This window comes from Bipolaris zeicola (genome assembly GCF_000523435.1).
Source record: "Bipolaris zeicola 26-R-13 unplaced genomic scaffold scaffold_28, whole genome shotgun sequence".
Lineage (NCBI taxonomy): Eukaryota > Fungi > Ascomycota > Dothideomycetes > Pleosporales > Pleosporaceae > Bipolaris > Bipolaris zeicola.
Window position 1 is genome coordinate 1 of NW_006912077.1, and position 24,768 is coordinate 24,768.

The 24,768-nt window shown below is 53.3% G+C and overlaps 11 protein-coding genes across 11 annotated transcripts; 5 read left to right on the forward strand and 6 right to left on the reverse strand.

Annotated features, from left to right (window-relative positions):
* Window positions 1-409: 409 nt before the first annotated feature.
* Window positions 410-2,095, reverse strand: COCCADRAFT_23995 (uncharacterized protein; the record flags this gene model as incomplete). Its single annotated transcript, XM_007711334.1, has 3 exons — window positions 410-973; window positions 1,029-1,649; window positions 1,700-2,095. The coding sequence occupies 3 exons, from the start codon at window positions 2,093-2,095 to the stop codon at window positions 410-412; spliced, it is 1,581 nt and encodes a 526-aa protein (XP_007709524.1).
* Window positions 2,096-2,951: 856 nt separating this feature from the next.
* Window positions 2,952-6,786, reverse strand: COCCADRAFT_34403 (uncharacterized protein; the record flags this gene model as incomplete). Its single annotated transcript, XM_007711339.1, has 3 exons — window positions 2,952-4,801; window positions 4,849-4,881; window positions 4,947-6,786. The coding sequence occupies 3 exons, from the start codon at window positions 6,784-6,786 to the stop codon at window positions 2,952-2,954; spliced, it is 3,723 nt and encodes a 1,240-aa protein (XP_007709529.1).
* A 572-nt stretch (window positions 6,787-7,358) lies between these two features.
* COCCADRAFT_88881 (uncharacterized protein) lies at window positions 7,359-8,267 on the forward strand (the record flags this gene model as incomplete). Its single annotated transcript, XM_007711357.1, has 1 exon — window positions 7,359-8,267. One exon carries the CDS (start codon window positions 7,359-7,361, stop codon window positions 8,265-8,267), a length of 909 nt encoding a protein of 302 aa, XP_007709547.1.
* Window positions 8,268-8,836: 569 nt separating this feature from the next.
* COCCADRAFT_88926 (uncharacterized protein) lies at window positions 8,837-10,939 on the forward strand (the record flags this gene model as incomplete). Its single annotated transcript, XM_007711358.1, has 2 exons — window positions 8,837-9,323; window positions 9,879-10,939. 2 exons carry the CDS (start codon window positions 8,837-8,839, stop codon window positions 10,937-10,939), a joined length of 1,548 nt encoding a protein of 515 aa, XP_007709548.1.
* Window positions 10,940-11,569: 630 nt separating this feature from the next.
* On the reverse strand, window positions 11,570-11,884 carry COCCADRAFT_88867 (uncharacterized protein; the record flags this gene model as incomplete). The annotated part of the gene is made up of 1 exon (XM_007711359.1): window positions 11,570-11,884. A coding segment is annotated over one exon (315 nt), but the record flags the coding sequence as incomplete, so codon positions are not given.
* A 1,165-nt stretch (window positions 11,885-13,049) lies between these two features.
* Window positions 13,050-13,894, reverse strand: COCCADRAFT_34406 (uncharacterized protein; the record flags this gene model as incomplete). Its single annotated transcript, XM_007711340.1, has 3 exons — window positions 13,050-13,277; window positions 13,414-13,791; window positions 13,823-13,894. The coding sequence occupies 3 exons, from the start codon at window positions 13,892-13,894 to the stop codon at window positions 13,050-13,052; spliced, it is 678 nt and encodes a 225-aa protein (XP_007709530.1).
* Window positions 13,895-14,730: 836 nt separating this feature from the next.
* On the forward strand, window positions 14,731-16,857 carry COCCADRAFT_88920 (uncharacterized protein; the record flags this gene model as incomplete). The annotated part of the gene is made up of 2 exons (XM_007711360.1): window positions 14,731-15,695; window positions 15,837-16,857. The coding sequence occupies 2 exons, from the start codon at window positions 14,731-14,733 to the stop codon at window positions 16,855-16,857; spliced, it is 1,986 nt and encodes a 661-aa protein (XP_007709550.1).
* Window positions 16,858-18,153: 1,296 nt separating this feature from the next.
* COCCADRAFT_2716 (uncharacterized protein) lies at window positions 18,154-19,908 on the forward strand (the record flags this gene model as incomplete). The annotated part of the gene is made up of 2 exons (XM_007711324.1): window positions 18,154-18,339; window positions 18,436-19,908. The coding sequence occupies 2 exons, from the start codon at window positions 18,154-18,156 to the stop codon at window positions 19,906-19,908; spliced, it is 1,659 nt and encodes a 552-aa protein (XP_007709514.1).
* Window positions 19,909-20,663: 755 nt separating this feature from the next.
* COCCADRAFT_88976 (uncharacterized protein) lies at window positions 20,664-21,534 on the reverse strand (the record flags this gene model as incomplete). Its single annotated transcript, XM_007711361.1, has 3 exons — window positions 20,664-20,892; window positions 20,943-21,298; window positions 21,346-21,534. The coding sequence occupies 3 exons, from the start codon at window positions 21,532-21,534 to the stop codon at window positions 20,664-20,666; spliced, it is 774 nt and encodes a 257-aa protein (XP_007709551.1).
* A 39-nt stretch (window positions 21,535-21,573) lies between these two features.
* On the reverse strand, window positions 21,574-21,825 carry COCCADRAFT_88960 (uncharacterized protein; the record flags this gene model as incomplete). The annotated part of the gene is made up of 1 exon (XM_007711362.1): window positions 21,574-21,825. One exon carries the CDS (start codon window positions 21,823-21,825, stop codon window positions 21,574-21,576), a length of 252 nt encoding a protein of 83 aa, XP_007709552.1.
* A 1,145-nt stretch (window positions 21,826-22,970) lies between these two features.
* COCCADRAFT_88993 (uncharacterized protein) lies at window positions 22,971-24,626 on the forward strand (the record flags this gene model as incomplete). Its single annotated transcript, XM_007711363.1, has 8 exons — window positions 22,971-23,099; window positions 23,168-23,209; window positions 23,259-23,524; window positions 23,583-23,728; window positions 23,778-23,980; window positions 24,035-24,114; window positions 24,160-24,327; window positions 24,383-24,626. The coding sequence occupies 8 exons, from the start codon at window positions 22,971-22,973 to the stop codon at window positions 24,624-24,626; spliced, it is 1,278 nt and encodes a 425-aa protein (XP_007709553.1).
* Window positions 24,627-24,768: the final 142 nt, after the last annotated feature.

Genomic DNA, 24,768 nt, shown 5'->3' on the forward strand with positions numbered 1-24,768 from the left:
TAGGCCTTGTACGAAAGGATATCAAAAATCTATCGAGCTACAGTGTGGAGAAGGCGGGGTTTTATATCAGCGGATCTTCTTCGGCTAGTGCGCGCCCATGTTCGGATCCCATTCGGGTGTCAGTTCGATATGTACTTGAACTGTTACACTATAATATTTTAACTAACTACCCTTATAATTCTATAAAGAACAACGTTAAGAATAAGTATTTTATTACTATAGTGAAATAATAGCTATTGCGTAAGTTCTAAGATACTAAAATCGCGGATTCTTTGCGGCACGGGGGGACTTGCGTGACCCAGGGAGGGATGTTATCTGTTTTTCTTTTGCACGACAAGCGAAACAAAGACTTCTATTCGCTATGCTCCAACGCCATCCATGCAGAAGCACACCAAAACCTTATTTCTCACTACGCCGTCGGTGCCCACTTACTCTTCGCTCTGATCCTCGCACCGTAAACATAGAAGAGTATTGGTACAGGGATGAACGCAACACAAATGAAAGCCAAGAGACTGGTCGCCCAGGGCACGCCCAAGTTATGATACATGGCATGTGTGAAGAGGGGGAAGAAAGCGCCAGCAAACGATCTGATGAACGTATTGACCGCAATAGCACTATTGGAGTAGAACCCATAGCAGTCGATGAGGTAACTCATGCCCTGCCAAAACGGGACCATACAGCCGAATCCCAGTAAAGCGACAGAAAGAACCTGCGGCACCCATGTGATGTTTGGGTTGCTCGTCCAAGCGAACCAGAAGAGACCAGCAGGAAGAGCAATAGCTCCAATAATCATGGGCGGGAGACGCTCCTCGGGAATTACTTTGCCGTGCTTGTGGTATGCGCGGGTGAAGTTTGTAGCAGAGCTGTAAGCGATGCAGGCTGCGCCCATGAGGATTCCGACGATGAAGGCACCAAAGGGGAGCTGGGAAACGCCGAGAGACCAGCCGCGTTCTTCGTAGAAGGATACAGGGAACTGTGCGATTTGTAAGTGCCATGTAAGAGATGGGATGCTAGGTGTAATTGCTTACGGCTTCGAAGAGGAGATAGACTATGCCGTACAGAAAACTCATGTAGGCTGTTACGAGTGCCAAGATGGGTTCTTGGGCGAACATGATGAAAGGTCGTAGAAGGTAAACATTTACGACTCGATCAAGAGTCAACTTGTTTGCGTCCGCCGCAGCATGGTATTGCTCGTTGCCTGTTTCATTGCGTAGTCGGGCAGCGCGTATCTGCAGAATCCTAGCCGCTGATGTCTCTGGGATAACAAAGAAGCCTATGACACCAAAGAGGCCGGCCATGATAAGCGTGATCCAAGATGTCCATCTCCAACCAAGATGTGATTCAGCAATGAAGCCTCCGGCTATTGGTCCTGCTACAGGTCCTGCAAAGCCACCGGCTGCAAAAACACAAATAGCATAGGAGCGCGGAATGGGATCCCACAGGTCGGCAAGCGCTCCACCAACGACTGCCAGCGGTGCTGAAGCAAAGAAGCCACCGAGGAAGCGGCCAACGCATACTGTCGTGATGTTCTGTGCCAAAGCAACGGGAATCTGGAAGATGGCGAAGAGCGCAAAGCCAAACATAAGCGGCATTTTGCGCCCAAGAACTTCAGACATAGGCCCGAATGCGATGGGTCCGAATACAAATCCCTAGAATGAGATTAGGTACTAGAAATTGCAGGTAAAACAGTTTGACGCACAAGAACGAAAAGCGCTACACCTAGCGTAGCAGTGACGATCTCGACGTTGAACTTTTGCTGTACAACGCCTAGGTTTACGCTGAAGATTGAACTGGCGAATGTGACGGTAAAGACCATGAGACCCATTGAGATTGTTATTGCCCATCTTCGTTTCGCAGTCCAGTTTTTAGGATTGTCGGGATCATTGGGACCATCAAACTCGACGAGGAACTGGTCTTTCTTTTCTGGTGTCGCGGGCGCAATGTCGGTTGGTCTTTTCTCAGGGTCTTGAGAGGTGTGATTTTGGCTCTTTTCCCAATCTCCGTTGCCTGATGGTACTTCTTTGTTGTCGAGTAGCGGACCAGGCAGTACCATGGGCGCTGGTGCAGGCTCTGTGGTAGTGGTGCGATCAGCCATTGCAACGGAAGAAAGCCAGGACGTTGTGAGGGAGTTCAACTGCACATACTTGGAAGCGACAATGAGCCGCCCAGGATACTTATAGCCGCATCACATGTCGTTTAGTGTATCTCGTTATTCCCGGACTTTGGGTGGACTTACGCCCTTCCTCCACGACGATCCCTGCCGTCGCTCTCAGACCTGCATCCAAACGCCGAACCTCGCTCGCTCGCTTTATCGAGCCAATTACTCAGCATTACGCCTATTGTAAATTAACGGATCCAAGAGCCATAGGCGTTTGACGAAGCAGTGCTAAACGTCGAAGGAAGTTGCCCTGTGTGGTCAAAGCAGACAAAAGACGTCATCGTCTTATCCGCGTGGCGCCCTTGCAGCCGATTAGCGTGAGACAGTATAGGAGAGCTACTACTACTCCGAGAAATCTCCAAGGACTCCATTGTGTAACATCTTTACTATGTCTTTGCCTTCCGTAGTGAAAGAGTATTCATGAGTACAGGTTCGTCGGCCGATGACATAGTAGCATGACGCTCCTGTTGTTGACCTTGTGGAATTTAGGCTTGGAGATTGGAAGTTTGCTCTTTCCTGCTCAAAACGGTAAAATATATATATGTAGTAATTACCGATATCTCAAATGCACATGCTCCAGTATCAGAAAAGACATATCTTTACATTTTCTACTCAGGGTCTGCGGCTGTAGGTACAAGGTCCCAGGACCTACATCGAAACATGCAATACATCAGCTTCTCAAAACCATTGCAATAGGCTCTTCAAGACTAGCACATGATGCGCTCTCAGGCACTTGTTGACTACTAATTACATTCCATCAAGCAGCTAACACCAACTCACACTACACTCCTCCTCAGTTCCATCCGATCCAACTCTTACTCATGACACGCCAAACTCGTACCTCACCAGATCTCAAATCACCCATCCTGAAGCTCTCAGGCTTGACTTTCTTGTGCTCACGCCCTTGTTCCCACGCTCGCACCTTTTTCTTGCTGCCGTCCCATTCCAACACCACACCCACGTGATCGGGCTTACCAACATCCATGCTGTATTTGCCATGCATGGGTCCAACCTTGCCTTGAAACTTAGCGTTGCGGAAGCTTATAATGTCACCAGGGCGTATCTCGTCGAAAGATAACGTTGATGCATTAGCCAGGTTGGCATAAACCAGCGCACCATATGAGCGGGTCGAGACGGGTGGAAGGGCGTCACCAAAAGGCTTGAGCAATTCTTCAATAAGAACATAAGGTGAACCATTCCCGACGACCGTGTTCTGCTTGGATTCGATAGCCTTGGCAATCTGTCGGCCAAACTGCTCGTAAGCATTCTCCAGCTGATCCGGACGCAGACGGGGAGGAGGTGGTTCCTTGTGCTGTTCAAGTTCCACATCAGAGACATTATTGGCCTCGAAGCGAGCAGAGATGATTGTTTGTGAGTAGTCAAGGTAGAGGACCTTGATCAACTTCTCCACAGTATTGCCAGATTGCGACTCTTTCCGATCTATCATGACATCCTTGCGGCCCTGCAGCGATGGAGGAAGTAGGTTAGGTTGAGTCCACCAATGGGAAGTAGCTCCAAGGTCTAGTTCCTCGGCGATAAAGTCCTGATGTTGCATTGAACCTGAACGAAGCTGATCCATAGACTGTCTTGTAGCCATCATGTGACTCGCATCAAACGACTTCCGATTTGGTAATGGTCGAGGCTGTGCGTCCATAGGTGCCATCTGCGGAGATTGAAACTCTTTTGGCTGAGGAGGCGGTGGGGGTGGGGCAGCTCGTTCTTGAGGCGGAAAAGGCGGTGCTTGTTGGTGGGGAAGGGGTGGAGGAGCATGCTGGTGCGGTGGAGCATGGGGCGGTGGAGGTGGTGGCCGATCATGAGATTTTCGGGGTGGAGGTGAAGAGTACAGGTCGTCTTCTTCCTCAGACTCAGCTGTTTGATTAGGCATAGAAGGAGGAACAGATGGCGGCATAGGTGGTGGAGGACGACTCTGTGGAGGGAATGGTTGACTTGGTGGAGGTGGCGGCGGAACTCCTCTAGGCGCAGGCGATGCAGTGAGTGAAGGAGGGCCGTTGTACTTGAAGGGGTCATATTCATCCTCCTCCTCCACTGGTTGAGCATTACGATTCGGTGGTGGCCCAGGTGGTAGCAGAGGAGCACGAGGAGCGTCTAATGACGATCGAGGCGGCTGTTGGGGAGGAGGGGGCGGCACCACACGATTGACAGGAGGTACAGGTGGCATACCTTGAGGTATTAACGGCGACCGCCCTGGCGTAGGCTCGTCTGATATAATGTCCTCCTCGACACTTGAGCTTTTAGCATGTGACTTCAAAGCATCCTTGTGCGTTGCCTCAGGGGCCATGTCTGTATCATAGTCGCCCTCATAATCCGTCTCTCCCTCAGTGCGATCTATTTTTCTTTGAAGAGGATCCCCATGGCGGGAGGGGGGAGCTGAAGTTGGCGGCGGTGGCGGCGGTGGCCGGCTTGCTGTTGAAGGCGGAGGGCCTGTTGGAGGAAGTGGCGGTGCACGCCTCTCGGATGAATCGTTATGCTGCTCGCCAGTTGCAAAGTAGGAGACACGTTTTGAAGATGGCGACTGGACAGAAGCGGATGGCGTATTAGCCGCATCTGTCAACTCGTCACCAGACTCAGAGCCAGGTCCTGGGGACATGACCTGTGGCGGCGGTGGCGGCGGAATAGGGCGAGCTACAGATGGTTAGAATGAGTCTAGATTTGGCAGCAGTATTGCTTACATGCTGAAGGAACTGGTGGAGGAGCAGGTCGTTCTGCGGAGGGTCAGACTTGCAGCAGAGGGGTTGGTATAGATACAGAGCTCAATGTACACACATACTAGACACGCATACAGTCATGACATATTCCGAAACACCGTCACTGGTAACATACGTCTTTGACAGTGTCTCAGGAAACGGCAGCTGAAGGTAGTCTTTGCTACAGTGTACGAAGGCTGAGATCGGTTTGCGAGGAATCATCAACTTACTGTCTGATGGAACAGGCGGGGGTTGATCGCCTGTAGGCGTGGGCTGGGAAACGACATCTTCGACGTCAGGTACCTCATCTGCTGCATGAGAGCTCGTGACCGTCTGTGGAGCCTCTTCTTCCTTTTCTACAGAAAGCGAGCGGTCATCCTGTTCCTTGCTCTGGGCCTGTGGCAATGGAGGAATGCGGAACATGGGCACCGGCTGCTGGGGGGACGTGTATCCCTCTGATTCCTCTGCCTTTTTTTCCGTGATTGGCTTCTTTTTGGCAGGTTTAGGAGGCTTTGGAGGAAGAGCTCCCATGGGCATACCCCCAAACATACCGGGCATACCCATGCCGCCACTCATCTTGGCCATACGCTGGCGTAGCTCCAACTTGCGTCTTGTTTCAGCATCCATCTCGTCTTCCTCTTCCTCTTCGTCTTCTTCGACAGCGTCTTGCTCGTCGCCAACATCGGGTTGTTGCGCCGGCGCATCAGCAGCTCTAGGCGCTGGTGGAGGTGCGTGCCTGCTCTTCGGTCGGTCCTCGTCATCTTCGACGCTTGTAGACTCAGCCCCAGCATCCTCCGTATCACCAGCGCCTGATTGATCGGCGTCGTTTTCACTGACGAGCTCGCGATTGCGAGTCTGTGCATCGGGCGACTTGACATCTTGTGATGTGCGAGGACGAGCCTGGTCTACTGAAGCACGAGGCTTGGAGGTTCCGCTTCCGACCCGTTCCAAGCCAGTGTCTTCGCTATCATCAGCTTGTGACTCTTGGGGCTCGATTCTCTTCGCCACCGGTGGCCGCTTGGGCTTCTCCTTGAGCATTGCAGCAGCCCTTTCCGCCTGTTCTTGCTGCTGTTTCTGGAGAAGGGCAATCCTTTCCTTCAAGCTGACCTTGGGCTGTTGCTCTTCCTCGCCCTCATTTAAATTTGGGGCGTTGTGGCCAACAAGTCCAGCACGCTCAGCATCTTCGCGGTCCCGTGCCTGGCGCTCTGCGATCTCTGGATCTTCTTCACGGCGGTACGTCTTGATTGGTGGAGCTTCGCGAGCAGGAGGAACGTATGCATTACGACTCGGCGGAGGAGCGACAAAAGGCTTCTTAATGAAGTTGGTGGGTGCACCGCCAGATGGCTTAAATGGCTGGATTGGGGCAGCAGCTGGAGCATTGAAGGCAGCGATGCGGTCCCGGAATGCATTGGACTTTGCCGCGATGGGGGGAGGCGCCTTTTTGGCGGGAGCAGCAGGTTTCGACGTTTCAGACTGCGATTGAGGAAGCTCTGGAGCTTTTGCACTAGACGCAGAGGGAGGCGACATGGGTGACATTGGTAGAGGAGTGTTTTTGGCGATAGCGGGGACCTCGACCGGAGGCAGCTGGGGCTTGGGCGGCTCAGGCTCAGGCTCTTCGGGTTGAGCTGGCTCAGGCTCCTGCTGAGGCAGCTGGGGAGTGCGGGGAGCTTCCTGTGCAGCCGGTGGCTCCAATGGCTTGTAACGTGAGGCCCGGTTGGGGCGTGGCGGCGGCTCTGGTTCGTAGCGCTCGACGAAATTGCGGGGGAAGAGGCCATCATGCTTGGTGCCGCCATTGTCTGTATACTCGCCGACATACCAGTCGGCACCCTCCTCCTCGGTGACGGTGATGACCTGGCCGACCTTGAAGTCGAGGTCGTCCTCGTGGGGAGACGAGTAGTCGTACACAGCCTTGACCTTGTACATGGCGGCAAGCTGTGGTGGAGCAGCAGCTGATGGAAGGGCTCAGGCAGTTGTAGGAGGGCTCGCTAGGCTATTGTGACAGCTGCGGACCCTGCCACGGGGAGAAGCAAGAAAAAAAGAGCTTCAGCAGGATTGGGAGGAGGAGGAGCAGCAGAAGCAGGAGGGAGGAGGTCTAGGGCGAGTGCACGGGGCGGGTCGTCTTGGTGTAGCTACAATGGCGCGGTGTCAGGCAGCGAAGGACAGCGGGAGGCGCGGAAGAACAAGGACAGCGTACCATTCAGCGTGGGTAGCCATACAGCAGTGAGGCGAGAGGCGAGAGGGAGAGCGAGGGGGGGCAATGAATGGGGGCAATGATGGGGGCGGCGGCCGGCAGGAGCCTCGTGGGGACAGACGGACAGTGTGGTGACGAAGCTCAAAACAGCCCCGCGCGCTGCCCGACGCCCAGCTTGGCAGTTGGCCGCGACGCTCCACTTGGACTGATGTCTCTACTAGCACCCGCCGATCCTACGTACCATCACCGCTCCTGTTGCGATCCTCCTGCTTCTGCCATCACCACCGAGTGGACTGGACTGGACATGCCCCCCAAGTCCATCCTCAAGAAGACGCCGGCCGTGGCTGCCAATGCCCCGACCACCACCACCACCAAAGCAGTCAACCCGCGCCATCTCGCAGTCGCCCGCCACCATGCCTCCGTGCTCGAGGACCGCAAGCGTGTCGAGGCAGAGGTCCTGCAGGCCGTCATGACGCTGATGGATTTCCCCTCGTCGCCAGACGCTGATGCAAAGCGACCCACTCCCGCGGACGCTCGCTTCTTCCAGACGGCAATCATTCCCTTCCAGCCCGCCGACTACGACGCCCTGATCGAGGAGCGCAACATTGCCGACAAGTGCGGCTATGCCCTGTGCCCCCGCCCCAAGACCAAAGCCCGCTCAACCGCCAAGAAGCAGTTTGTCGACACAGAGGACGGCGTGCAGATTGTCGACCGCAAGGTGCTCGAGGTGTGGTGTTCCGATGACTGCGCGCGCCGGGCCCTTTATGTCAAAGTCCAGCTGAGCGAGGAACCCGCCTGGCTGCGGCAGGGCGGGTACGGCGATAAGATTGAACTCATGGTGGAAAACGAAGAGGAGCATCGTGTTACCCTGCCCCTGCGGCCGAAGCAGCCAGTCGCCTCCACCAAGGACCAGGATGAAGACGACGACGTGGATGCAGCCTGGGCCGCCCGTGAAGATGCCATGGCCGACCTGGCTCTTGAGCGAGGAGAAAAGCCGGGCCAGGTCACCAAGGCGAACAGCGACCTCGTCCAAGACCAGATCCTCGAGCGGCCTCTGAACAATGCGCCCCCGCAACCGCCCTCGCTTCCCACGCAGACATCTGACCACACCATGGCCATTGAAGGCCACGTTCCGCGCATCAACAGAAAAGACAAAGATGACGATGAAGATGAAGATGACCCACAAGACTGGGAAAAGCATCTACCAGGATGACCAAACGACCTGATCGCCTGGTATTCTTTTTTCTCACCCCCAGCCATAAACAAACTACCAATAGGCTTCAATGTCAGTGCTATAGCCGTGTGCTTGATCTTTTGCCTCTAGCCATTGATCCACAAGACAGCATTTCATGGGTCTATGTGTCATCACTGCCCACAACGGTAGATATTATGAATCCGCATGTTGGTCAGAATCATACCACATCCTTGAGACTGCGTAGTGACGACAGGCTTGTCACTTCGATATAATCATAACATGACTGTGCCAGCAGTACAAGTCGCACAAGGCTTTATAGGGGAGAAACTCTAGTAGTAGGATGGGCTACTGTCATCTGAGAATTACAAAATCATAATAGATAAAATACCACACCATATAACTCTCATTTGTGCGAGCATTGAATGTGTAGCCCTTGCTAACTCGACAATGCACACAAATCCAGCAGAAGCCGCGGAGGTGCGCACGGACCGTATCGCCGCAAATCCAACTCAACATTTGCTTGCAACCACCAATGACACCACTTCAGCCGCCATTGAACGCCAACCCGCGGCTGTCGCATCGCCAACATGGCTCTAAGTCGCCAGTCCCTCTCGCCAACATCCCATCTGCTGCGCAATTCCCGACTTTTCTCTCTGCCCAATCCTCTCCCACGCCCGCCAGTTAGCGAGACCTTTGGCGCGGGCATCACAAAGGCATCGGACACGGCAACCCTACCATACCCGACACACCAGGCCATTGCTACCACAAAAGCCTCACTTGCACGCGGTGATTGGGGTCTGAAACGAGCAATTCCCTCACGGAGTCACCTTGTCCAAGTCAGTGACCCGGTCCTGAGAGTGACACAGCTGGATACTATTGAGCATGTCACCGACTTTGACTCGGCAGCCGACCATGTGCGGACAAGGCAGAAGTGGGAAGAGATGGGAATTCCCATGATGAAGGGCATGACGCAGATGCGTGATCACGACTTGAGCGTAGCGCCGCCTGCAGGAGCTTTCGAGGTCCGCGATGACACTACCAATTACGACACTGACATGGGTTTGGATGAGGCTGGTCTATATCTGAAGGCTCTCAAGAAGAGCATGCCCGCAGAGAGAGCAAAGGCTGAATGGGAAGCTTTCAATGCTGCCTGGGAAGAGAAGTGGGAACTGCAGAAGGCACTCTGGAAGGCTGATGGCTGGGACACCCAACTTGCAGACTTTGAGGCTTTCCAGCAAGAAGCGAACAAGGCAAGAAAGCAGGCTCGAATCTCACGAAAACAGGCGTTTGAAGCAGAACTCAAAGCCTTCCGTGAGCCTCTGAGTGCCAAGTGGGCAGCAAAGAAGGCAGAATGGCAATCGCACAGCCTCACTGATTCTGAGCGAGCAGCTGAGACCAAGGCTCTGGTTGAGGAGACTCGCACGGCCAAATTCGAATTCCGGAAGAAATGGAACGAGAAAAAGGCCTCTCTCGCTGCTGCCCAAGCCCCGGCTTCTATGCCCTGGCTGGACGAGTTCACAAAATTTGAACAAGAGCAGCAGAAGGCTAAGAAGTCACTTAGACAAAAATTGGCGGGATCGGAAAAATCTGGATCCACTCCCTTTGCTCCCTTTACTCCGCCTCCTGTAGACCCCATCGTACACAACACCAAGCGGTGGAAGCATGACGGACCCTGGCTACCAGGCATGGGGGCTGACGACTTTGTCGCCTATATCAGTAAGGAAATCAACTCTCGCAAAAAGGAGTTCAACAGCTATCTGGTTGAATTTGTGAAGAACGAAATCTACACATCCCGCCGTCTCGCCGCCGCAAAGTCGAAAGAACAGCCACCAATGGACATCAAGGAAGCCGAAGAATGGCAAGAGCGACAAGAAAAAGCCTGGCGTCATATTACACGCAACGACATTAACAATGGGATCAAGGCTCTCCGTAAAGAAACAGCCAACAACCCGCTGGGAAGCAAGCTGGTCAGCAAGCTCATCCTCCCCTTCCTGAAGCTGCCGGCGATCAAGTTCAAGCCCAAGGCATGGGCGTCGGACGCATCGAGCCGCGACATTGACCAATACTCGTTTGATCAAGAGACGGCACCGCTCTCGACGCATCCCAGCGCCGGTCTCGGCTACCTGCGCACAAAATCCTACATGGCCAACCACCCAATCCTCGGCCCGCAAGCCAGCCACGCCCCCGTGCCTGCGCGCGTCGTGCAGGCCCGGCGCACAGGAACTAAGAACGAAATGTATGCGCGCCTGGGCGTTGGCGGCTTCGTAGCAAACGACCAGTTCAAGAGCGCAGAGACCATGTCTGCGTCGCGCGCAAACATCATGGGCGCAAAGGACGTCGAGACGATTGACATTGATACGCCTGGTGGCCGCAAGATCCCCGTGCAACCCCTCTTTGGCAGCGTCACCAACGACGGGCGAATCCACATCAAGCTCAAGCGGTCGATAGGGCCCGAGGTTGCCGTGGCTCGGGGCGAGCTGGACGATCGCCCCCCGGTGCGCGACCATGTTGACGAGGATCCGCTACGTAGCCTAGGAGCAGGCATGGGCAAGAGCGGCATTAAAGAGCTGGATGAGCAGAGTGGCGAGGCGCAAAGGTTCAGCCAGTTCCTCGAGAGCATGACACCACAGGGCAAGGCTAGTCCCCCGCCGGGTTTTCCGGGCGTGGCAGATGCCCTGAGGAGCGATTAGAAAAGAAGACACACCTTTTGGGCATGCATGTTGAATTGGAGTCTTTTTTTTTGCTGGAAACTCATCATCTGTAACAGTATACTGTATTCATGACATGACTTCATTCTGTTTTTTTTCTTTTCCCTTTTGATTCTTGTCATCGTTATCACCCAATGGTTGTCGGCCCGGAATTTGTACAATGCCTGGCCGTGCATGGTCCCCCCCATTGCTTTCGCTCCCCACTCGACTGGAATTTTTTCTCTTTGATGTCGGCATCTACTAGCAAGTGGGAATTACACACACACACACCTCTTCTCATGCAAAGTCTGGGGTGGCACGTGAACCATGGCCAATATTTCCTGCCGGGTGTCTTCAGAAGACCAACACATGACCTTTACAACCCGCATGCGACCAGTCAAATCAAAAGCAAGCCACCAACCACGACTTGGAGAATCAAACCATGCATGACATGAGTAGTGTTTGCATGCAGTGTGTTGCCTACAATCTAAGACATTTGCTAGGCGTCACTATTGATTTCAAGGCATTTTGAACAAGAACGTGATGCAAGGATGCAGCACACGATCGGAGGTCGATGGGGCGGCCGGGAGCAATGAAACTGGCAGTGGGGAATGGTGAGCAGTAGTAACAAGGCTACAAGTGTGCTTGCCTTGACCTAAGGCAGTATTGTGGTAGTTGTTGGGCCAAGGGAACAGGTAAAAACTGGTGATAGGTTCGTATAGTAGAGACATGCCATAATGCGCTTGTGGGGTAAATGGACCACACCAAGTGACATTTTAGACGCGGCTTGTTGAGCCGAGGAAGGTCCGCGAGGCAACCATGTCTCGGACGACTGTGAAGGTGGCTGTTTGGGAAGCATGCTAGTGTAGTCGTACCGATTAGTACGCACACCAAGAGTGTGGAAATACAGGTTGCGACGCCGACTTTGGGCAAACAAGGACCAATCCCTCAATCAAGTAAAACATTTCAGCTACAATGGTGCCCCCTGCTGCAAAGCTTGTTGCTCCTGCCTCAGGTCGTGGGTTAATGTCACTGGCGGTTGGGCCCATATCTGGTCGGGAAGCTGACTTGCTTACGAGTTGGAAAAGGCGAGACGAGGACGGAAGAGAACGGGAATGCTGGGTATACCTCCATCTGACGGCAGAATGGGCTGGACTGGGGCGCGCGCCCAAGCAATGGTTGGGTAGCGACATGTGCGCATTGCGGTATGTGGGCGATTGAGCACACCTTGAGCGACTACACTACTCACTAGTCTTTGCCGTGTGGATGCGGGTTGAGATGCTGAATGGGGTGCATTTACCGTCTGCCGCGCTGCGAACACCATTCCCGAAGGTCAGGAAGATAGTGCATTGTTAGTGATGCAAGTGCGTTTTTTTCCCTTGTGTCAAAAGGCTGAAACTAGCACCTTGCAGCGGTAGTAGTGGTTCATCCGCCAAAATGGCCCGTTTTCCTGACGTCGACGAGGGTTGGTGATGCCCAACCGTATGGATATTGTAGGCGAGCGGCCTTGGGACCATGGTCTACATGGTTTTGGGAAGAAGAAAAAAACGAGCGTCCGTCTTTGATGCGAACTCTGATCTGGGCAGCCAGCCGCGGGGCGGAGTAAATGTGACGGGCACGAGTATAGCAGATGCGGGAAGAGGAGTGGCACGGCACGGCACGCCTGAGATGTGCTACAGGGCAATTTGTTGAGAGGGACTGTGGCTGAGTTGTGTGCAAAACTGGGCGATTGCGAGGCTGGTGAAGATGACGGAGATGAGGGATGGATGTGATGATAGCATGGTGGAGAAGGCGGCGGGCTAGTGTTTGTGTGTCCAATATTTTTTTTGTGGTGTTGTGGTCATGTGGGGTAGAATGCAAGTGCGCATTTGGGGAGGTGCGTCCCCCCGGCTGCGGGAGGTGCGTCCCGGATGCAGGAGGGGGGGCACACACACACATGGCAAAGAAAAAAAACAAGCGCAAGCCATGTCTCTATCACCATATGCCGACGAGCATTGCCATCATCCCAACCACAATCAGCAGCAGTAGCAGCAGCAGCGTCGTCATCTGCTATTACCCATTGTAGCGCATATGTGCATTTTGTCAGGGTCTGCAGAGGCATGGCTGGTGCTGCTTACCGCTGTGGCTGCTTAGCACTGTGGCGGTGCGCCCTCAATTTGGATGCTCGCCCATGGGAAATTTGGTGTGCAGGAGCGAGAGTAGCGGTGTCGCAGTAGATTGCAAGCAGGTTTGATTCACGCGCTAGGGAGACGGCCGTATCAGAGGGCGTGAAGCCGGAGGGTCTCGCCACCAGGGTGGTGATGCTGATCCAGGCAAGTCGGGTGTGGAAGGGTGTGGATGGCTGCAATATTGCTAATAGCACAGTGCGAGAAAGCGCAAGGGCGAGAGCGAGCGCGACGAGGGGCTGACGAAAGCGCGTCTTGTTTGTCACTCACACTCACACTCACACTCACACTCAGCCAATTTGCCCCTCCAACATTGACACGGCCACCGCTCATCAACACCATTGCCGCCATCATCATCATCCATGGCCATCCATCACCATCCACTCGTGTGCCCGGCGTGACAAAGAGGGTGGTGCTGCAATCGTCGAGCTGCGTCATCAACACCACCGGCCCAGTGCAAAATGCCCGCCGGCAGCAAATGGCAGCCTTCTGGTGCCTGGCGTCGTGCCCATCCTGGCCGGCGATACGGGAATGACTGCATAGCCTCCACCTGCATCCGCCAATTTTGCAGCTGACGGCGCGCCATCCGCATGTTGCCATGGACACTCGACCTTCCAAGTGCAATTCTGCCCCAGGGTGAATCCAATCAAGCAGAGCCCAAAGGGGTGCGCCCGTCCGGGGTAGAGGCCGCTGCACCGTCGGCTGCTGCTGATGATTCTACTTGCTGCTGCTGCTGCTGCTGCTGCTGCTTGTTGCCATTGATGCCCATCCAGTCCGCAACAAACTCCGCCATCCCGGCCACACCCTCTCTCTCCGGTTCGCGCGCGACGCCCTCTTCACCACTTTTTTTCCTTTCCTACTCTCGCCGGCCTCCCTCAGGCACGCGACACACCATTCGACACCGGTCGCGCCCAGGGTCTACACCTATGGGGGGCCGAGTCTAGGATTGCTCGCAGGCTGTGCAATTCACCGCTGCGCAGCAGCAGCGACAGGAAAAAAATGGCCCCAGGGCGCCCGGATCATGTTCATGCAACCATCCATTCTGCCCGTCGCTGCAGCCTGGCTCTGGTACTTGTTGCTGAGGCTCATCCCATGTCACATCCACTCACACTGCCCTTGTTCAGGCTACAATCAAAGCCGCCTAATACCACTTCCACTTAAAGCCAACCAGGCCGGCACTTTAATTCCTCTCAAGCTGCTGCATGGTATCCACTCCGTCTCATCTGCACTGATTTTCTCGCATTTATTATTACCCATCTGCTTCTCTGACTCCTGCGCTTTCGGGCCTACGCCTCCTTGGACTGCCTGCCTGCCTGCCTGCACTCATCCTGTCCGGCGCTTGTCTCAGCCCGGCCATCATCTGCGCCCTTTAAATACACTCGCCGCCCACCACCATCCAAATACCAAGACCAACCTACTTGTTTGACTCATAGCTGTCCCCCTTCTTGTACCTGCGCCAGTCCGCCCTCTGGCCTAGGTGCCATCTGCGTCTGTCCTGGTCAAGCATTCCCTCTAGTCATTAACTAGAGTCCCCTGGCCTGGCAACACACTCCAACACTTGACGCGCACTCACCAACCGGACTTGCCACTCCCTCTTATCCTGGTAGTATACACTTCCCCTCGCCCACCATGTGTCGGATCGAAGGTGACTGCACCTACCTGTGCGACCAAGCACGCAGTGGGAGAACCTGCCGCGACTTACGGAGAGTTCCTGTTGCCTACACTCACCAGAAAGGCTCCGCTTCCCGCGATGACACCCCTTCTCCGGTAAACCCACCAACACCCACAAGCTCTGGTACCTACTTCACTCAGCGTCGCCGCCCATCCAACAGTGGTAGCCGTCCCTCCACTCGCGATGGCCAGCGCCTTAACCCTGAGATCATCATCGAAATCGGCTCCAAGAAAGGAAAGGGAAGCAAGTATCCGTCAGTCTCCATTTCAACAAAAGGCCACAAGCGACAATCCTTCGGCTCCATCGGATCCAATGACGCCGCCATTGATTCAGGAGAGTCGGAGGCTTCCTATGCTGTCCGGACTGGCTTTCCAGACGCCCCTTTACCCCCTCCGGCTGCCTTTGACCAACCCAACACCTTCCTTCCCACGCCCCTTGCATCTCATGGATATTACCACCGACAAACGCCTTCTGCCTCTTCCAGCCAGACGCCATCGCTGACTGTGCTGTCTGAGCCAGACTATGATCGGTCCACCGGTCGGCGAAACACCCGCCCGTCTGCCACAGTCATCCACAACTCAACTCCCACCTCCGCATCTCCCACTAGGCCACAGCATGGGTTCTCTTCCGGGCCCTACAAGACCAAGAGTATTGTACCAAGGGATCCTCTCCAAGGCGCTCAAACACCCACTACCGTCAACCCACTTGATTACGATCAGTATGCCGATTATTCCGGCTCTTCTCGTGCCAGTTCAGGCATAGCTGAAACCTCACGGCCTACCAAGAACAGTGGTCAACGACGAAAGAAACCAAGTGAGGATCTTCGCTACCAGGAAGACGTTGACCAAAAGAAGAAAGAAGACTTGGAGAACGACAAGCGCGTTCGCTTCGAGCCTGACCGTTACGAAGCTCGCGAAAAGGAGTGGGCTGAGAGAGCACAGGCCGAGAAGGAGAAAGATCGTGCAGCACTTAGAGAAGAGGCTCGCGAGAGGGAGCGCGCCGAAAGAGCACAGGCTGACAAGGAGAGGGAGCGCGCCGCACTTAGAGAAGAAGCTCGCGAAAGGGAGCGCGCCGAAAGAGCACAGGCTGAGAAGGAGAGGGAGCGCGCCACACTCAGAGAAGAGGCTCGCGAAAGGGAACGCGCCACAAGAGCACAGGCTGAAAAGGAGAGGGAGCACGCCGCCCTCAAAGAAGAAGATCGCAAGCGCAAGAAGCTCGAGCGTCTGGAACAAGAAAAGAAGGAACTTGAAAAGAAGGAGCTCGAAGACAAGAGGGCAAAGGAACGCAAGAAGGAAAGATCAAAGCCTCCGACAACCGATTACCCCACGCGGCCGACCAACACGCGAAGGATGTCTTCGTTGATGACTCCCCAAGAGCAAGCCGAGCAAAAGCGTCTTGTCGAAGCTGATAGTCTCATCATGCAGACCGAGAAGCAGGCGGCAGAAGCTCGCGAGCGTGAAGAAAGAAGGGCAGCTGCTCGACAGCAACAAGACTCATCAACATACTATGATCCTCGGGCCGGTGACCGGTCCCTGTCCAACGCCAATGCCCCCAGCAAGCCGCGTCGTGATAGCGTTGCTTCTACAATGCGTCCTTCCGGACTTACCAGGACCTCTAGTAAGCGCCGCCCGAGCATTACGCAACCCAACCCGCCCACAGTCAGCGCTCAACCACCTACGGACTTCTCGACTCGACCCTCAAACTCGAGAGCACATGCACCACCCCCACTCTCCTTTCCAAAGACATTCAACCAAGACTACGGTCGCCCACCATCGGCTCGCCGTCCCTCCCTCACGCCAGACAACCCTTTCTCGCCTGGCGCTATAAAGTCGCCAGCGGCTGACCCATGGGACCTGCGCAACATGGAGCCCGCGCTTCCATCTGCTCGCTCTTCGGACAGCCGCCAGCATACCGGTATGCAGCCGCGTGGTGATCCAATCATCCATGGCCCTACCCGTCCTGTCCGACGTGTACCCGACTACGTCAGTGCATTCGAAGATGATGACGATGGCATGGAGGATTATCCCTCTCGATATGCTTCACGCACGGGGCTGAGCCGAAGTGATTCGAGGCGGAAGCATTGATTTCCATCATCTGTTGTATTTTAGTGTTGCTTTATGATTTTTGTACTGTTTCGTATGGCGCCCTGTCTCTTTTTGTCGTTTGGTCTTGCCTTTGATACCCCCTTCACCTGCTGCGTTCACTTAGACTACGCTGCGAATGTTATGATCAGCGTATACCATGTTATCTTTGTCTTTCTACAGTGTATATTTTTAGCCTGCGTGTGTGTACTTTTTTTCGGCAAAATATTTCAACATTTGTGCCCTTGTGCTTGGACCTCGCTAGATAGTAATGTACTGGGTTGCCTCTGCAGCGAGAGTGTGGGTGTTGCGACACTGCTTACATGGCTGGTGCCTCGTCCTTATCAGTTACTACTTTACTCTAGATCTTAGCGCCGGCTTGAATAAACTAGGCTTGTAGACCCTTACATGAGATAGGAACGGTCCAGACAGTGCTCTAACACGTAGTTAGACCCTGATACGTGGAGGGTGACGCGGGGTAGGACTACCTAACCCCCTTACCTTTCCCCTCTTGTTCTGGACGCATTCTACCAACTGCATCTACCGACTATCACCTAAGGCCCACAGTCCACCTCACCGCCTATAGTACCGAACAACCAAACGTGACGTGTACTATGATCAGCACACGGCAGGGACTGCAAGGGCTCAGGGTTTCCTTGTATCGAGAGTCCTGTCAGAATGGCCACAACAAAGACGCAGTCGAGCTCGGCCGACAAGCGTGAATTCAGAGAGCTCAATCATTCTTACTCATTGTAAGCCGGTCCATCGCTCCTTTCTGGATAAAAAAGTGTCGACCAAACTTCCTCAAGGGTCAACCCAGATGGACTTTCGGGACATTTTTTAGCTGCTTCCGCAAAGCCGGGTTACTCGGGTCTTGAAGCAGCTGAGCGCGTACGTCTCACACCCCGCCGCATGGCGTCTTGCGAGACCAAGCTGTCGACCAATCTTCCTCAGGGATTAGCACAAGTAGACTTTCGGGGCCTGGATACCCGGCTTCTGCAAAATCAGGCTATGCAGGGTCTAACGAAGCTGTGGGTATGCAACTCGCGTCTAGCCGCATGCTTCCAGGACCAGGTACCACCAGTGCAAAGGTATAAAGCTTCGGCGGTACCCACAACAATTGCGGGTTCATGTGCTGGCCAGGTAGCCGGTAGAAGTAGTGGTAGTTACTCAAGTAGCTGCAGTCACCATCGCAACGTTTCCAATCCGACTAGACACGTGCGTGTCCGAGGTAGGCTCGAACATTTGCTTGAGCATGTTCCGGTAGTACTTACAAGTCGTTGCAGACAAGCAGCCACCATGCGGCTTCCCAGTGTCTCGGTCTTTGCGGCCATCGCGCTCACAACACTCGCAGAAACGACGCCTGACCCTTCCGATACAAAAAATAGCTCCCAAGCCATAGTTGCCGATGGTATAGAAGGAGACGACGCAGCAAAGTTATTGGAGTCAATCCAAGCAAATTCCACCGACTCTTGCCAAACAGCAGTAAGCCTTTTTCTCAACTACCTCATAATCTTTACAGAGCTTCATCATGATCATGGAATCTGTTCAGCTGACCAATTTTTTTCTTCCAATCTCTAGTGCGCTTCGCTCCTGGGAGAATTCGGCGCTGCCAAAGTCGCGGGCAGCGAAGACCCAGACTATAAAGCGGCAATTGACGGCTTCTGGTCCCAGCAGCAGCGAGAGCCCGTACCACGCTGCATATTTCGCCCAGAGACGGCACAAGAAGTTGCGAATGTGGTGCGTGTATCTCAGGCGAACAAGTGTCGGTTTGCATTTCGGAGTGGAGGCCATGCCCAATTTGCAGGTTCATCCAGCGCAGATGGAGGCATAACTGTACTTTTTGAACGCATGGCAGGCATTACGCTGTCTGAAGACAAAAAGATTGCGTCAATTGGACCCGGGGCCCTCTGGAGCGACATTTACGGCAGCCTGGCTGAACACAACCTTGCGGTTGTGGGTGGCCGTGTCGCTGACATTGGTATTGGAGGCCTTGTGACAGGCGGTGGCATTTCCTACTTTTCCAACCAGCGTGGCTGGGCATGCGACAACGTTGCATCGTATGAAGTCGTCCTGGCGGACGGACGCATTGTGATTGCCACGCCTGATTCGGAGTACTCTGATCTCTACTGGGCATTACGCGGTGGCGGCAACAACGTTGGTATCGTGACCCAGTTCAATCTCGAGACTTTTGCTCACGGCCCCCTCATGTATGGCGGAGACCGAGTATTCACCAACGAAAGTTTCTCAGCCGCCATCGATGCCTTTGTCGACGTAGCCAAGAATATCGACAAAGACCCCAAGGTCGCGCAGTTTCTGTCCTTTGCCATCGATACAAGGAACGGCATGCGACTCGCAGTTGCCGAACTCCAATACTCAGAACCAAAGACGGACGCAGCTATTTTCGACGGGTGGAACAAAGTCCCAGCGGTTGTCGACAACACCAAAATCAACAGCCTGGTCAACTTGACCTTGGCTCTGGCAGCACCCAGTCCAAGGGGTATGCGCCAGTCCTACTGGACCGTATCTGTGAAATTCACAGACCGTGAAATCATCGACCGCCTCGCCGACATCACCTTTGAGTTTGGCGACAAGCTCTCTCACATCCCGGGCATGGTGCCCGCACAAACCATCCAAGTGGTCACCGATCCACAGCTCAAGAACATGGAGAAGAACGGCGGCAACGCCCTTGGCCTCTCCGCCTCCGACGGCCCTTTTCTCGTACTCCTCCAGTCGTTCGCATGGATGAACGCCGAAGACGACGAACTCGTGCTCAAGACCGCCGCAGACATGGTCGCACAGATCAAAAAAATGAGCAAGGACATGGGCGCCGATCACGACTTCCTATACATGAACTATGCGAGCCAGTTCCAGGATGTAGTCGCGAGTTATGGCGAGAGCGCAAAGAAGCTAAGGGACATTGCCCGCAAGTACGACCCCGAGGGCGTTTTTCAGACTCTGCAGCCGGGATACCACAAGTTGAACGAGCCGGAGAGTCAAGAATTGCCTGTTTGGGATCGCGTCAAGGCTTTTTTCAATGAGAAGTTCGCGTGAGGAATGATGGGTTGTCGTGATATCAGGAGTCGATTGATACTCGAGTCTGACGCACGAGGCAAATGATTATATGATCTGGGATGAACTGTTTAACAGTTATACGTATACATAGCTTTTTAGAGCGGTGAGAAATTATGATAGGAAAATGTCAATGGTTGGTTAAAAGCATAATGGAAACAATGTGTTGTTCCAAAACTAGTGTCAAACATCAAGGGTCAGTGACGTCATCTGATCATCGAGAAATTACTACTAGACACAAATCCATTGGCAATGCGAACAAGTAACACAGCAAATAACAACTAACATTTTTGATAACCACGCTGAGCATGGTTTCTTTCTGGCCCACTGCTCTAGCGGACCATGTTTTCTTCTAAGAAGCTACGTGACGAAACATGATTGCATAGTCCTTTTTGCCTACATATTACGCCAGGACATTAGGCAAAAAAAGGAAACGCTTTTGGAATAACAAAAAGAAACAACATGGCACCAGGCCATCCAAGTCATAAGCAGCACTTGCTACAACCGTCAGTGAAGGGTATTATCCAGAAAACACAAACATTATGCAGCGCCTTCAATACCAATGCCGTCAAAGATCAACATCAACGAAACAGTTTGAACGTTACCATGAAAGAGAAAAAGAAGCAGCACTAATCGCCAGGATGATACGAGACAGGAGACAGGAGATAGGAGATAGGGAGCAAAGCAACAGGAACCGACGACTAGGAAAGACATGTCAACTGTGCGTCACGCAGCAGCTATTGCTGCTGGTGCTGCTTTCGCTTGTGCCTCTGGAGGTTGTCCTTGCGCGAGAAGCCATCAAGGTTGGTGCAGTCGGGATGTTCGCAGCGAAAGGTGTCCATGATGGACGAGGGGTCTCGGTGTTGAGGCTTGTGCCTGCGAAGGTCCTTTGGGTACATGAAGCCCTTGCCGCAAGTTGGGCACACGTGAGGCCGCTCATTGCAGTGGGATGTCTTCTGGTGACGACTAGCGACGGTCAGTTACGCTGATTTGCATACTCTCGAGACTAGACTCACTTGAGATCGCACTGACGATCGAATACTCCAGTGCATTCCGGCTCGTTGCAGATGAAGCCACCTTCGCGAGGAGGTTGCCGCCTGCTTGAGCGCTTCCTAGACTTGGTCTGGCGCGACGAAGAGCGGTCGCCCGGAGTGTATATACCATTGATGTACGCCTGGACAGTAATCGCCTGCACAGTTGTCTCGTTCGCATCAATGCGCTGGATGTACTCGTTCGAAACTGGCCTGGGGTCGCCGGTGACGTAGTTCCAGACCGGTGTCAAGTTCACTTCCGTCTCGTGCGTATCCGGCGGCGGCATGTTCGTGGGAGCGTGGTGTTCGGGCGCTGCTACGTAATTGTACGGCATCTGCGGCTGGTGAGGTTAGGAGGGAGTTGCACACATGCGGGTGCAGGTCTTACCAGAGCCAGAATGCACTGGCAGAAGTCGAACTGCATGCCGGCGCAAAAGTAGCATACGGAAAGCTCGTCTACTGGGTATGTCAAGTCCAATGGACTGATAGGCGGTGTTAGATCCATGATTGGGCCTGAAGCTGCCGCTGGGGGGAGGAGAACAGTGAGCAGCACTGTAAACAGCAGCAATGTGTACATGCTCTGGTGTGAATGTGGATGCCTAAGGAAGAGACTTGGTTATGGTGGAGTATGCGAGGACGGCAGAGGCAGTGAAGAGGACAATGAGGGTTGCAAGACTGTATGGTCAGAGAATACCAACAATGGGGAGAAAAGTGTAGGAGGAGAGGAAGGACTGCCCAGAGAAAAAAGGGCGTGAGATCTGGGTTCGCGGGTGCATGCCAGTGGCAGAGGACTGGGGGAGGCCGGCTGCCTGAGGAGCCACAGGTCACGGGGAGCTGTGGCTATGTTGATGATGTAGGTGCCGACCATTTTAGTGACTTTGGGAGCTCTGCAGCTATAGTTTTGTCAGTTGGACATGTTAGTATTGATGAAAGTGCAACTTTGATGCAATAAAGTGTGTGATTGTGGTGGTTGCGTGTCGAAGGAAAATGCGGCGGCACCGCGCAGCGATCAGGGATGCGTAACCCTCCACTGTCTTGACACCATGCCACTTCGAGATCTGGAGAGGGGTTATGCGGCTCAACTCGGCACGTGACTTACTTACATCGCCAGTGTTTGAAGATCTTGTCAATTCTTTTCCTATTATGTGTCTCTTTCAGTGTTGCGTAATCTGGATGCCTCCAAGAATTAGTTGCTTGGTAGTTGGCGAAGAAATGGTTTTGCCATCTCGTCTCACGTGCCAACGCGTCCCGAAACCTTCACCCTGCCTTTGTTATCTTTTCACCAAAAGCCCCCACGCTTTACGAATTACAATAGGCTTCGTCATCGCGATTGCGTGTCTAATTCTTTTCAGCTCGTTTTTTTGATGACGCTGCACTGAGTTTTGTTGATTTGCAGAGGAGGTTTCTGGTGCAAAAGTATGCAATCTAGACAAATAGTCTCATGTATGAAATGACAACTGCCGTGGAATTGAAATATTCCACTTGCCTCACGTTCAGGCTAGGAATTCGTGCTGGATATATATTGTAACTTCTCTACAGGCCGCCTATGGCACACCAGCGTCACGAGTCATCCTTACATTGAGGCAACCGCTTCAGCCGTACCATTCAGGTGGATACTTTATGAGGCAAACCTCACGCTTGTTGTTTTTTTGGCTTCGATAGCGAGCATTTCAGGTTTGACTCACAGCTCCGGTGCACTGGCTCGTCAGGACGCTTCAGGATTTACATTGTGAGCGGCCTCCTAGGCATCCATGAACAAGGGTACCAGCCAAGCTCCACAATGCACCACGTTCCGCCCACTCCGACTTGCCAGCGCTTAATTTCGATAGATACCAGAGCTAATAAATTCAGTGTAATAGGTTGGGATGACAAGGGTCACGCTGTGTGTCAGAAATCTGGTTGTGTACTGAATCTGCCCCGCATCGACTTGCGTAGTACGTAGCCTAAAGTCCTTGACCAAACTGCAGCCTTAGCAATCAGCAAACATACCACTAACAACACAGCGTAGAAGCCATGCTATCAGCCCGGGGGCGTCAGTATGCAGCCTTGGATTTGGCGGCTGGCTACACCAAAGTCCGTGGCCCTTTGTACAGCAAAGGCACCTATCCAGATGGCCTAGTTTCTTTTAAAAATGCCGAAAATGTTAGTGAGCGTCATGTCGAATACTACGAGGTCGTGAGAGAGATGGAGAGTGCTGATGTATGCAACAGTTTCTCATGCATGATGAAGCGCTTGACTATATTAAGACAAAGGTCAGCCTTCACGGACACAATGGTGTATGGTACCTGAGTGATAATTTAGTGCATACCGTCTCTCGAGCCAGCGACTCTGACGTATCATGATGGCCCATTCGGTTCCAAGCGTTTGAGAGCCGCAATGGCTTCCTTCATCAACAAGCGCTTCTCACCAGCCTTAGCCGTAGCCATTGAGCATATTTCATTCGTCAGTGGCGTGACGGCATTAAATGACATACTGTCACTGTGCATGACCGATGGGGAGAATGATGCTTTGCTTCTAGGCATGCCGGTTTATGGGTCCTTCGCTCCAGATCTGCAGAGCATGTCAAGGTGCGCTGGGTTCCTCTTGGAATAAGATTTGAGACAGCACGACTAACATAGCTCGCAGTTGCAAGCTGGTTTATGCCTCGTTTGGAGACGTTGATCAGTTCAGTATCGATTCAGTCGAGTGTTATGAGCGTGCTCTGCTACAAGCCGAGCAGAGTGGTATCAAAGTGCGAGCGCTTATTTTAGCCAACCCGCACAATCCTCTTGGTGCGTGTGCGGTCGTTTGGTGTCAAAGCATAACAGGCTAACGGTTCAGGGCAATGTTATTCTCCAGATGCGTTGAAGGCAATCTTGAGTTTCTGTAACAAGCACAAGATACACCTTATCAGTGATGAGATCTACGCCTACTCTGTGTATCACACAGATGCCTCGAGCCCAGGATTTACATCTGTACTCTCGCTAGATACGGTTGGTATCATCGATAATAACCTCGTTCACGTAATGTATGGAATGGCCAAGGTAGGAATTCGACATGCCACTTTGCACCACTGACCCCTGACAAACCATTGACAGGACTTTGCTGCTGCTGGCCTAAGATTGGGATGCTTGATCACCAGGAACACTGAGCTAGGACAGGCTGTACAGTCTTTATCGTAGGTTACCATCATTCTTGGCTAGCGATGACTGACCATTGGCAGTCGATTTCACGGCGCGTCACCAATGACCGACGCGATCGCTACATGCATACTCGAGGATGAGGAGTGGCATCTGCAATTCTTCAATAAGAGTACGCATATCCTGCGAGAACACCGAAAGATTGCGGCAGAAGCACTGGATAGTGCTGGTATTCCCTATGAGAGGAAAGCGTAAGTGTTGGGCGTTTTATGGCCTTTCCTTATCTAGAGCTGACGCCTTGGGTAGAAACGCTGGATTCTTCCTCTGGATCGACCTGTCCGCGTGCCTACACAGCGCGACATGGGAGGCTGAAGACGACCTCAAGGATAGGCTCTACGATTTTGGGTTGGAAATGGCAGCTGCGCGCGGATATCATGGGGAAATGCCAGGGCATTTTAGATTCCTATTTTCAGTGGATAAAGATACCGTAGAAGAAGCAGCAAGGAGGATTGTCGAGTTCTACAAAAACAATCAGGTGGGTCGTGCGTAACCCGTCGGGTGCGTAGTATACAATGAAGTCATGGCGCAGTAGATCGAACTCTCCTCCCAAACTTTGTTCTTTATTTTCTAGAAAAAAGCGTGAGAGGCCGATCTTTTCGGATACATGCCGACAGAACGCTCGTGACCACGCG